Genomic DNA, 12,794 nt, shown 5'->3' with positions numbered 1-12,794 from the left:
ACTTCACAAAAACCTGGTATTTTATCAGGGGTGTGTACACTTCTGAGAGCCAGAGCGTCTCTTTGGACTTCTGTGAAAACTAAAATCTGTTTGCAGTAAGCAGCAGCGGCCCATCAGACATCTTATTCTGGTGCTCAAGACATTTGGCGGAAAACTGATTTAAAATATTGCACAACAGATTCTGTTCATAAAAAGGTAGCTGAACTGTTAGCATACCTTGGCACATCTATTACTTTTGGAGCATTTGCAGATTTAATCAACAATTTCTGCCAACCTCAGACTTAATTCAACTCCTAAATGCACTGCTGTAGCTACAGACTGGTTCCTGTTAACTGAAAAGCAACCTGGTGATTCTACTGATTAAAATGAAGGAGTCAAACAACAAAATACCTCATGGGTACCATGAGTAGTTTCATTTAGTAACACAGGTGTGAGTTATGTCAAAGGATTAAGAAGAAAAAATATATACATTCCACATCCTAGGAGTACAAGGCTTTTAGTCATCCATGAGCTGGCCTGGCTGTTAACCTCCTGAACACAGACAGCTTCGCTTTGGTTTTCTCAACAACAAAAACAACAGCAGGAAAACGTGGACCCAACCAGTGGGTAAAATACATGCAGCAAATGACAAGGAACCTGGCAGTTTGTATGATTTACATAAGAACCTAAATTAATCTTATTAGTGTGGGAGAAAAAAACCCTAAAAGATATGCCCTGCTTGTTAACAGTGGAAGAACAGATGGGGCTGTAGAAAACCTGGGACAACATGCAGTTTATCATAAATATTAAAAAAAGAAATCCCGAAGTTGACGTCTTCAGTCTGGGGTCTTCTCTACATTTTAAAGGTTGGATCAACAGTCAGTAACAGTGACTTTGAAATGCAAAAATGTATCCAAAGATGATAAACACACATTTGATCATTACAAATAAAGAATGCAAAAATAAACTTGTCAGATTTTTTTTTTCTATGTACTGCACCTTTAGTAAGTTCCATTCAAAGCCATGTTTCTATGACACAGTACATTCTTGAACAGTGACAACAAGAGGAAAGAAGAAGAAAAAATAAATCACCGTGCTGGCACAAAGATCCTGAGATGTTACTATTTCTGTTAAGATCTTAAAAAAAAAAAATATACACACACTCGCTTGATCTAGTGCTCTTGCATTTTGACCTTAATAAATACCCTCAGTTATGCACATGTTACCATCTACGTCTACTTAAAGAAGTACCTAATCCAAGGTACCGGTGCAAAATAGGAGTCAGTTTCTTGAGGGGGAGCCAGAGTTATTTTACTGGAAGTACATCCAACACAAAACGGTGACAGCCAGGGCAGCTCCAGAACCCACGCTGAGAAGGACGGGCCTCCAGTACTGCCACTTCTCCTGCTTCTTCTCTGATTCAGTAAGTTTTTGTTTCATCTGCTGGACCTTCTGTGCTGTGCCAGCGATCCTCTCCTCACGGTGCCTCTTCCTCAACCTAGCACACAGGAGACATTTGAGCAGTGAGGACATGTGAGCAGTTCATGAACGACAAATGCTGTATGAAAAAAAAGTAGAGAACAAGAATAAAGGTCGGCGTGATCAATTGGAAATTTCACCACGGTGGAATTTGGTTAACTTTTCAGTTTGAGTTAGGAATTCACGATACGTCGGCATCCAAATCAGAATCAGCAGATGCGAGTTATTTTTTAACAAATCAATTAACAGCATGATAAAATAAAATTAGCTCAATTATTTCTTTTATGATTATTAATATTGTTTGGAGGGAAATTTTGTTTACAGAGATCATAATCCATTTTATTTATGGTTTTTGTTGTGTGAGCTTTGTATTTCAGTTTCATTTATTGTTTTTGGTTTATTTATTTTGAATATTTAAAGTATCTTTCAGTTCCAGTGTTAAGGGTTTGTTACAAAATTACAATTTTATTGATCTTTGAGAGGACGAACTTGCATTTATTATGTCAAATATTAGTAAATTATAGCAATAATTACTGGGATAATTTATCATAAATCAAACGCTATTTTGACAGGCCCAAGTCAGTATTGGCCTAAAAATGGATTGATGACTAATATTTATTTCCATCTATTTGTTGTTTGTTTTAGGAAGAGGAGAAAGTTGGTCATGTGTTTTCTGTTCAGTCATGTGACAGTGATATTTATGCAGAATAGGTTGTGTGGTTGTTTAAAGTAAAAACGAAATGTAGGATGTGACCATTTTTACAGTGTCAAAAGGGTAGGGAACCTACATGCAATACAGTTTAGAGTGAGGGATCAGCCATCACAGCAGTATTACTATCTGCCCAATTTTTTATATCGGTGCATCCCTCCTTGGAGTGGCCTTAACCGATGACCTGCTGGTCAGAAACTTGAGGATCTGGTTGGTGAATGCACCGTACCTACCGTCTAAGGTTTGTAAACAAAGAAAACTGACTGTTTTGTTTAATTTCTAAAAATCAAAACCATTGAAATGACAACAGCACCAGTCCCAAGCTCCTGCGAGTGTCTAATAACGTTTTAATAAAGAATAATGCCTTATGTTTTACTCCAGTCCTATTCAGACTTGAAAAAAAATAACTAAGTCAAATTCCATACATTTCCAGGCCTGAGAAGGCAGCCTGAGCTGCTCCTTCAAAGAGCCAGAGCTGAGCCGGTCCCAGCTCCGTCTGCCACCACTCACCAATTAGTTGCTGGCTTCAGGAACTTTCATTGAAGTGGCAACAGAGTGAAATGACAGGGCACTGAGTTCAGTAGAGCTCAAAATATTAGAGCTAATCTGCTCTGATTTATCATCTTAGACTTTCCCAGCCCTTCCTGTCATGGAACATGTTGGATTTAAGAATGTTGACAGCCCTGGTCCACGTTCTCCAGGGAACACCGAGAGACTGAAGATGTCTTCAGGTAGTTAATCCTGACTGCAGTTATGGTGCTGATCACTAATATATGATGCTAAAAATAGTTTAAATTTCAAATCACTTTGTTTTTGTTTCAGTTTGAAAAACTGTTTACAGCACCGTCTCTCTCACACACTGACACAAAGCCTCTCTTCTAGATGAAAATAACTAATTAAATTCTCTAGAAAGAAAGAAAATATGTTATTTTAGTTGATTTATTTTTTTAGTTTAACAGTTAGAAGTAGTTAGCCAAAAGCTTTTAAAACTTAATGCTACATTTTCTATCAAAAACTGTTCACAAATGCTTGATCGGTGCAACTCTGGTGATGTTTATCTGTGTGAGGACACTCATTCCAAACGTGCTGAACTATCACTTACTGCACAGAGTTCTCTGCCATGTTGTGGCAGTCTGAATCCCTCGATGAGAGGTGGTCCCCTGTGCTGGGCTGTGGCTCCAAGCAAGGGCCGTTGGGCCTGCTGGCATTGAGGTGAGGTCTGGGCGGAGGCGTTGGAGGTTGTAGATCCGACTCCAGGTCTTCTCTGAACAGGCCAATCTGTGAGTTCTGCAGCAGAGATCAAGAAACACATGCATGGGCAAATAGAAGCATGGAGGAAACAGGCAGGAAGCCAGGCAAGACCTTCTAAACTTGGAACCCACTCAAATTTTATGATGGTTCAAGTCTATCTACATGTTCAGTTATTGGTTTGTCTTTTGGTTGGAGCATTTTTTGAAAACATCGTATTTTCTGAAGTAATAAGAAGATTATTGATTACAAAAATGCCATGGACATTGAGGACATAGATCCTTTTACATGTTATATTGTTATGTCATATTGCAGAGAGGTAGGACTGCATGTTACCTTGGGAGGATTTGCTGGATCACCTCATCCACAAAGCGAGTACAACTACCTTGACTTTACACTGAAGCACAGTCCACTTTCGGTACAGTTTGTCCAATACAGTACAGTCTGTCTCAACAGTCTGTTCTAAGGCTGCCTATTAGTATGGACTGTCTGTTTCTCTCTTTTCTGCTTACCAGGGATTCAAATAAACAATATAAATTCAAAGGGGATTTATAAGCTAATGCTAACCTAAACTTAGCTTCAACTGAAAAACAACAGTTGGAAGGCTAGTCTGTTAACATCAAACAAAAGCTACTAGTATTACCAAGGTAACCGTTGCTCATATTAGAGCAGAAACTAAAAACATTAAAAACAAATTACAAAGTAACATCATCTAGAAGCCAAACACAGCACCTCATTTGCATATCGAAGCAATAATTAACAGTCACTAACAAATCACTAAAACACCCTTTATCATAGACACAGACTTTTATCAATGCAAAAGAAAAGCATTGATAAATGCTGCCCGACAAGGTGCCTGATGTAAAACATTAAGTTCAGCATTAAACGAAATTGGAAAAAAAAACCAGTAATACTAGAGAATTTATAGCAATTCATATAATGCTCACTGGACATTTTTTATGACTATGAAACAAGTATATTTCTCATGTGTTTCTGGTTCGCTCCTGATCAAACCTGTTCTGCAGAGCTATAGGTCAGAATGAGCTTGGCTCCCTCGATGATGGACATGTAGGAGAAGCGCAGTTGGTCAGGGGTCTGGATCAGGCCCATGCGATATTCCCTCATATCCAGCAGCACCTTCTGTATGTCCACAGATGACGAGCTCCTACTCCTGTCCATCTACAAAACAGATTTATCTGTTTATGGAATACATTTGGAAAGGGTTATGCAGCTAAGCCAGTGTTTTCACTCCACACTGAGGTGCACCAGACTGCTTAACAGCATGTTACCATGAGGTCACCACCTTGGTGGCTCACAGTGTATACCTGTGAGTCAGTTGTGTAATTATTTTTAATTTATTACAGCATCTTGTCTTTCGTGTGTGCTTCCATTTGTTAGTCAATGTGCTGTTCATTGTTTTTACTACTGAGGGACAAATAGAGGATTGTTCTATGCTAAAATAAATTGTGTTTCAGAACAAGCGTAGATCTGGAACATAGATATGCTCAACCAAGAGTCGCGGTCAAGAGTCGCTTGTATTATTATTTTGTGAGTCAGAAGCTAGAAAGGTTGGGAATCACTTAAATGTTTTCTTTAAAGCTTCAATCTACTGATTTCAAATTTAACAGTTCCTACCATTAGTGGCCATTAGGTAAACATTATGGGATCAAAGGAGATGTCACACTGTGTGTGTGAGAGAGAGCAGCTGTCGTAAAACAGGCTTTTTCTATTGTAATGCAAGATAAAATACTTATTGAGTAGATATTTTAAGCTGCACTGTTGTGTTGTTGTTTAAGCAGCTTCTACTTGTGATAAGCACCATTAGCAAGGTTAACATGGCTAAAGTGACTGTTTTTAGATGTATCTGTAACAGAATGTAAACTCATACTATAATTTTGAATTTTCCAAAACACTGCCTACATTTCCCAAATCATGGTGTTTCCATCCTAACCAGATTAAATGCTTAAAAGGAAACTATATATATATTTCTTTATCCTACCAAATGTTACTGGAGATTTATGTATTGTAAACACCTCACAGATATTCAAATAGTCATCTTTGAATCTTTTCTCAGTAGCAGCATCCACACAGCAGAGTGTTGTCTTAACAGTGACCAGGCAGTGCTTTGCATGACATGTTCAGGGATTGAGAAAAGATCCGATTACTGAGTTTCCAACTCGTCTCTCACCAGTTAAAATTTGGTCGCCCGTGCTCACCGACCAATTTCTTGATACGTCTCTAAATTTGACATGTTTTTAGGGGAGCTTGATAAAGTTCCCTTCTGTAGCTTCTGTGTAACAAACCAAATATATTTCAGCTATTAACCTTGGAGCTGGTAGGTTAATAGGCTCTGATTTATACATCACTTGTAAAAAATAAGAGGGAAGATATATTCTGCTGTCATTTTCTTACAGGTTTTAGAACAGAAGAAAACTTTCTTGAACCCTTTCTAAAGATACTAAGCTATTGAAAAAAGAACTAAAAACAATTCAACATAAGTTTATTTTTCAGACAAAAAAAAGGCACAAAGCTCATGTTGCTGAATGAATCTGAAAACAGAAGAATTCCTGAATGTGGGAAGGAGTTTCCAGGTAATCTCTGACATCACTGTTTTCTGCCTGAAGGAACAATCCAAACATACCGTGAATAAAGTTCAGAACCAACATGCTACAACTTCTCTCTCTAGCTTCCAGCCCTCTCAAATATTATCTTAAGATGACTGACTCATCGTACTCAGATGCCAAACTAAACGGTTTAACCCTTTGCTCTCAGTATAATCAGCGTTAAGCAACTACTTCCCATAACAATAACACTCTCTCACCAAGACCAGGCAAGTGTCCACCAAGGCAAACGTTCCCGAGCGTCCAATCCCAGCGCTGCAGTGCACCACTGAGGGCCCATATTCAGGCCCCAGGGAACCAGACTCCCGCACCTTGAAGAGGAAGTTGAGGAAAGAGGCGGGAGATTCTGGCACCCCGAAATCAGGCCACGTGGTGTAGTGAAAGTGGTAGATCTCTCTGGATTCCCCCGTCTGGGAAGAAACGTATGACATCAGCCATGAACCATGTGCAGCACATACAAGTTCCGGCACTTCTGGTTCAAACCAGAAATGCCAGACAAAAATAAAAACAAGGACCCAGGTAGACTGATTTAAAACCACCTGGTATGAAGATAAAACAGAGGAATTTAGGGGCAATACAATGTTAGCAACACATTAGCCCAGGGGTCTTCAACCTTTACAATCCGTTCCAAACAGTCATTTCTACCCTCTGTCGAGCTGAATGAAAATATCAACTATAGGAAATTTTAAAGAAGAAAAACATAACATTGTTGCTCAAAAGAGAGTGGATGCATTTTCTTCTGTGGAAAATAAAGCAAAGAAAGTGGACAGTTTCCAACCGTTTCTTGTTGGTATTCATAATAACCAATAAGAAAATAATATTACTGGTACTTTAAGGGTCATTCTGTTGTGGGAATTCAATGCAATTCCAACATGAAAAAAACCATTAGTCTGCTGAAACCTGCATATTAACTACATTTAAAATATCAGATTGTTCTTTATCATTTTTGTCAAAGTTATTAAGAACCAATGTGGGAAACCCAAAGAGCCACTTGTGGCCCCTGGAGCTGCAGGTTGCATCTAAACCATTTAAGCATGCTGCAGGATCTTCCTCTTTTGAACTTTGACCTTGTTTTTGTAGGGCCCTACTAGGATTTATGTGACGTGGAAAATGCAGACAGAATTTGACAAACTAAGTGGAATCCACAACAAAACACGGAATTTCACAAAAATATTTCTTATCAGCAAGCAGGAAAAGGTATTTTGTGATTTCTGAAGTATTTTGGCTGCTCCAGCTCCCTGTACCGGTCTATACCTTGTCAGTCAATAAGTGTTTACACACCTACTGGAAATTGCACATTCATTTACTCATTAAAATAGTATTTATATTCTGTCTTTTTTAATGTTCATTATGTAAATAAAAAAAAGCAAAAAAAAAGTAATCCTACTGAATTGCACATCCGTTGGATCACGAGTTCAATATTTCTATTTTCTAATTATTGTTGTTAGTCTTGTATTCATATATTTTTGAACATTTGGAACTATTTTAGTGACTCATTCTGATGTTACACCTGAATTTCAGGCTGTTTCTATTCTATGATTGGGTAGACTCAGCTCAGACCTGAGTCTATCTATCTATCTATCTATCTATCTATCTATCTATCTATCTATCTATCTATCGAGAGAGAGAGAATAAATGAAAATCGGTTGCCATTGAGAAAAGGCTCACTGAGACACCAGAGTCCTCCAGAAAACTAAAAAAACTCAAAGCAGAGCACAAATTTCAGATTATTGCTTCCAATGTTTCGTCTCATGCTCACCTTTGTGTTCTCTAGTTCTAGCACCCTGATTGTATAATGGGATTGGTCCTCTTCTGACAACAGTCGAACAACAAAACCCGTGTCAGTGAAGGACATCTGCAGCTCCTCTGAAGTGGGCCAGTACTGAGCACACTTTTCCTGCGGGGACAGAGAGGTCATCACTCAGGCTCGAACAGGAAGCAGCTTGCAGCGTTTTCATAGACAGATGAGTATGTGTGACCTAAGCAGCATTCAAGACAGACTCACAGTCTGTCTTGAATGCACCTAAAGTTAGGGCCTAAAGTTAGTCATTCTCCAAACTCCAAACAGCAGTGGTGCAAAAAGTGGGTGCCCCATTAGAAGGGGCGCCACATGATGGCAGACAGCAATTATTTCTAGTCCGCATTTTCTGTATTTAACAGCTGTTTGTGCTTATAATGTGCCCAGATACATGTCAGAAAGTACTCAGCTGCACAAACACTGTAAGTACAAGCTCTGAGCAGTCCTGGTAAAATAAATTTAAAAAAAAAAGAACACAAAACATAAGAGCTTAAAGTCTTAAAATATATGACATATTGCATTGTTTCAGAAGGGCTAAGCTGTAATACAGAAGTACCATGTGAAGAAACCGAGAGCAGCCTAGCTTCGTAGAAAGAGACTCAGATTGTAAGTAGCTGCAGATCAAATGCAGCGATTACCTGATGCGTAGGATGTGCACACATCTCTAGCTTTCTGTTCTTCAGCTTTTATCTGGGTGTTACCCTGAAGCTAACCCATAGCCATGACCTTAGGGAAGCAGTTGTGGCTGTATCCATCATTTTCAGAAGAGCTAACAAAGCCATTTCCAATGTTTTTGTAAGTTAGTCACTTTACAAGAAAAAAAAAAGAAAAAGAAAAACGGTTGCCCATTTTTACAGGAATGGACCCTTTAGCAAGTTCCTCCCTGTGAAGGTCAGTCATCCATTGCTCAAAGAAAAAACACTCTTCAGACTTCACTATGTTAAAGTTTATGACAGAGTGGCTGCTAAGAACCAGTATGGCTTGTTTGAATGGGTTGGGAGGGGAAAGGTCTGGAGAACTGAATTTGAACAACACACAAAGGTTTGGGCTCGTTTTACAGCTGCAGGACCATGGGCCTGCAGCAGCTCCAACCATGACCTCCTCCATTTCTCTTGAGTCAAACGTGAGGCCGTCTGTCTGCCAGCTGAGGTGTGGCTGAATGTTGGTCGTGAGCAGCAAGGTACAACTGACAAAAGGGTCGGGATGTGGACGAGACCTAGACAATGTCCAAACCTCAACCTGATTCAGAGGCTCTAGTGGACTCTCAAGAGAGCTGTGTTTAAAAAAAACAAAAACAAAACCAAAAAAAAAAACTGAAAGGCATAATAAACTAAAACACAAAAGAAGAATAAACCAGCATTTCTGCATAGTGGAAAAGTAATAAGACCACAGAGTTGATGATAACATCATATTCTTGCTGCTGTAGGCAGATCAACAACCTGAATTCTAGAAAAGACAGGAGGTCATAAAAGGAAAAAAAAAAAAACTCTTAAATCACATGAGCTGATATTTTATTCACAACAGAACACTGATCCTAGCATAACGGATGTTGAACTTCAACCAAAATAAGCTCAGGTTTGAACCTGCTACATGTTTCAGAACAGTTTGGATGGGGAAATGTTTGCCACGGTGAAGCATCTTCTCTTCTTTTCAACAGTTTGAAGACGTCTGGGCATTGAGGTCATGAGTTTCTGGAGTCTTGGAATTTGGTTCCATTCTTGACTGATGCAGGTTTCCAGCAGCTAAGAGTTTATGGTCTTCTTTGACATATTTTTTTGTTTAATGATGAACCAAATGTTCTCCTTAGGTGAAGGATCTGGACTGCAGGACCAATTCAGCAATACTCTTTTCCGACGAAGCCAATGCTGTTGTTATGGCTGCAGTATGTGGTTTGGCATCGTCCTGCTGAAATACACGGGGTCTTCCCAGAAATAAACGTTTTCTGGATGAGGTTGCTCTAAAACCTCTAGATACCTTTCAGGGTTCATAGTTCCTTCCAAAACATGCAAGCTGCTCATGGTTTCCAAAGTCGCCAACAAGAATGTCAAATCTGGATTCATCGGAACATGGAGCACTGTCACTGTGAAACAGTCCTTTTTAAATTCATTGTGGCCCACAGGATCCCACGGTAGATCTAGATCCTGTTCACATATTTCATGACAGACGATTAGGTGGAATCTGCAGATTGTACATTAGATTATGTTTACCGACAGTGGTTTCTGGAAGTATTCCTGGGTCCATTTAGAAATGTCAATGACAAAATCATGCTGACGAGTGACGCAGTTTTGTCTGAGGGCCCAAAGTCTATGGGCGTCTAATAAAGGTCTCTTACAGACAGGTTTCTCCAGTTTCTCTGAATCTTCTGATAATCTTATGCACTTTAGATAATGAGATTGTTGTTCGTAAAATGTTCCACAATATTTTATGCATTCTGTCCCAAATGAGACAGCATGCCCATCGTTACATCTGAAACTCCACACACACTCCAAACTCTCTCTTATAGCTAATCATGCTGCAGATCTGAAGTAAGTTAACTTAATTTCAACCAGGTGAACGCTTTCACACATTTCTGCTTTTCCAGACATTTGCTCTGCTCTCCATGTTCTGTTAATAAAATGTTGTCTTGTGTGATTTAAAAGTCTTCATTTTATTCAATTCTAAACAACATCCTGACTCTTTTAAAATTCAGGTTGTAGAAACTACTGAATCATAATCACGTTTTTCATGCAGTTTGGTTTGGTTACTGTAGAATAAACAGCAACATACAATTGTACTGTTGTATTTCATGCGTTGTTGTTCTTTCGGGTTAATATTTCTTAATATTTAAAATTCTAACAATAGGTCAGATATTTTTTCAAATTTTATGTCCTGAAACATAAAACCTCAGAACCAAAAGCAGGAGCACAGTTCCATACAGAAAACATAGAAATGCTTCTCTCTCCCATATGTACAGCTTACAAAGTTTTTCCTTTTCTCAGTTAAACAGCAGAGAATGCTACATATGTGGCTAAGCCCAGAATTACTCATATCTGTAGCAGATTAAATATATAGTTGTCATTTCATTTGACTAACATCGTCTTTCTGACTGGAGGTAATGACGCATAGAAGTGACCTGACTTTTTGAAACATCCCAAACATGCAAAAATGCAGTTAAAATGATAACTTTATTGTTTCAAACTCGATCCTTCTTTTACACCGTTGTATTAAAATTAAATAAATCCTCATCTCTATATATTAAATCTCAGGCAGAGGTATAAATAATTTGGTATGTATTAAGTAATAAAGATAGACATTTCCAAACACAGTCCTTGTATATAAAAACTTGTGGTCATCATGTGCTGAGGTGTTACTCACAGATCCTTTCTCTATCACTCTGTTGAGCATTATAACGGCTTTAGAACATTGCTCCCAGACCATCAACCAGAAATGGCCACACGTATTCCTCAAAGGGCCCTGTCAAAGTAAAAAAAATAAAAAATGTTCATGAAAGTGTGACATACCGAGTAGAACAGTGTGCAATACAGTAGCATTCGCTCAATGGCTTCCATACCTGAGTTAGAATGTAAGCTCTCTCGGCTTCTTTCACAGCGACTAAACTCGCGTTAATGTAGTCATTGTCAGCGTTTTCAAGCTTTACCCGACTGTGATCATCTGAGGAGGAAAATAAAAAAAATCATCAGACGGCAAAGCAATTACAACAATGCAAATTCTCAGCCACCATATTGGAAAGAAAAACAAACAAATCTCTCGTGCAAAGACTCACATGGGCTGACGTCTCTGTAGCGATTCAAATTCCTGTTCATTGGAAGCTTAGCTACTTTGTACGGATATTCAATGGCTTGGTTGCGGATGTCCTGGTGCAAACGAGAAGAAAGGTTAAAGGTTAGCTTTCAGGTTGCAAACACAACATTTATGTAAAGACCACACAAAGTGATGGAAGGTCTTCATTACAGTCTTTCTGCTTTTCTTGATTCACTTAAAGTGTTCCACTTTGCTTGACTCGTTAGTTAGTGAAAAGATTTTCTACTAGCTGGGTTCCTACACACAAAACTCCATACATTTACATTCTCAACTTCTAGAGTTCTCAGTCCTGTTTAAGTCACCTTGACTACAATATTTAACTGAGAAGCAGAAACTAATGGTAGCAAATATTAAGGTTTGTTTTAAAATTGAATAAAACAATGTACTGCCTGATACCAGTAGTGGAAATTTGATTTGATTATTTTGTGCTACTACCAAAATATATTTACAATGTTGAATTTTGTACACCAATATACAGCTAGTTAAAATAATGTAATATTTTTTTATTCTGTGATTGTAGCACTCTACGCGGCTAAAGAGAATTTCGTTTCTGACAGTTTCACAGCTGTTTGGGTTCCAGCCATGCGTTTTTTGGACTCCTTGTAGACGTTGTGCAGTTTGAGGGATTTTTGTTCTACTCTTTTACTTTCGGACTGTTGTGTTACTGTGGCAACAAGGTTTGTAAATATAAACAAGGTTTGTTTATACAAATGGGAGCGGCCGGTTGGCAATTCAAGAGCCTAAATAATACTTGAACTATGGCCCCAAATCCCAGAGGAGTTGAAAAGAGCAGAGCGTGCCAACAAACGATGGTGCCATTCAGGACATTTCACTGTGGAATATCATCTCTGTCACCTGGAAATTGAGCTGTTGGAATGTTGTGACAGTCATGCAAAAATCACCAGTCAGAGGACTCCTCAAGGCCTCTGCAATACTGACTGCTATTGGAATTACTGTCCACAGTGACTCTTGGAGGGTACCTGGATGATATTATGGCAAATTTACATTTCCTTTTAGCATCAATTTTTCTTCTTCTTCTATTTAATTAACTGAATAAATGCCATAGATGCCATCAAATCAACAACCCAGATTTGGATTAATTTGATATANATGTAGGATGTGACCATTTTTACAGTGTCAAAAGGGTAGGGAACCTACA

The 12,794-nt window shown here is 38.6% G+C and overlaps 1 protein-coding gene across 1 annotated transcript; it reads right to left on the bottom strand.

Annotated features, from left to right (window-relative positions):
• Nucleotides 1–387: 387 nt before the first annotated feature.
• On the bottom strand, nucleotides 388–12,526 carry LOC103137015 (tyrosine-protein phosphatase non-receptor type 2-like). The gene is made up of 9 exons (XM_007550524.1): nucleotides 12,491–12,526; nucleotides 11,598–11,721; nucleotides 11,385–11,485; nucleotides 11,189–11,287; nucleotides 7,796–7,933; nucleotides 6,237–6,446; nucleotides 4,430–4,594; nucleotides 3,270–3,454; nucleotides 388–1,477 (listed from the first exon to the last, which is right to left on the bottom strand). The coding sequence occupies exons 1-9, from the start codon at nucleotides 12,524–12,526 to the stop codon at nucleotides 1,291–1,293; spliced, it is 1,245 nt and encodes a 414-aa protein (XP_007550586.1). The 3' UTR covers nucleotides 388–1,290.
• Nucleotides 12,527–12,794: the final 268 nt, after the last annotated feature.

This window comes from Poecilia formosa, unplaced genomic scaffold (assembly GCF_000485575.1).
Source record: "Poecilia formosa unplaced genomic scaffold, Poecilia_formosa-5.1.2 Scaffold36, whole genome shotgun sequence".
In the NCBI taxonomy this organism is placed as follows: Eukaryota; Metazoa; Chordata; class Actinopteri; order Cyprinodontiformes; family Poeciliidae; genus Poecilia; species Poecilia formosa.
This window is presented reverse-complemented; position numbering and strand designations above follow the sequence as displayed.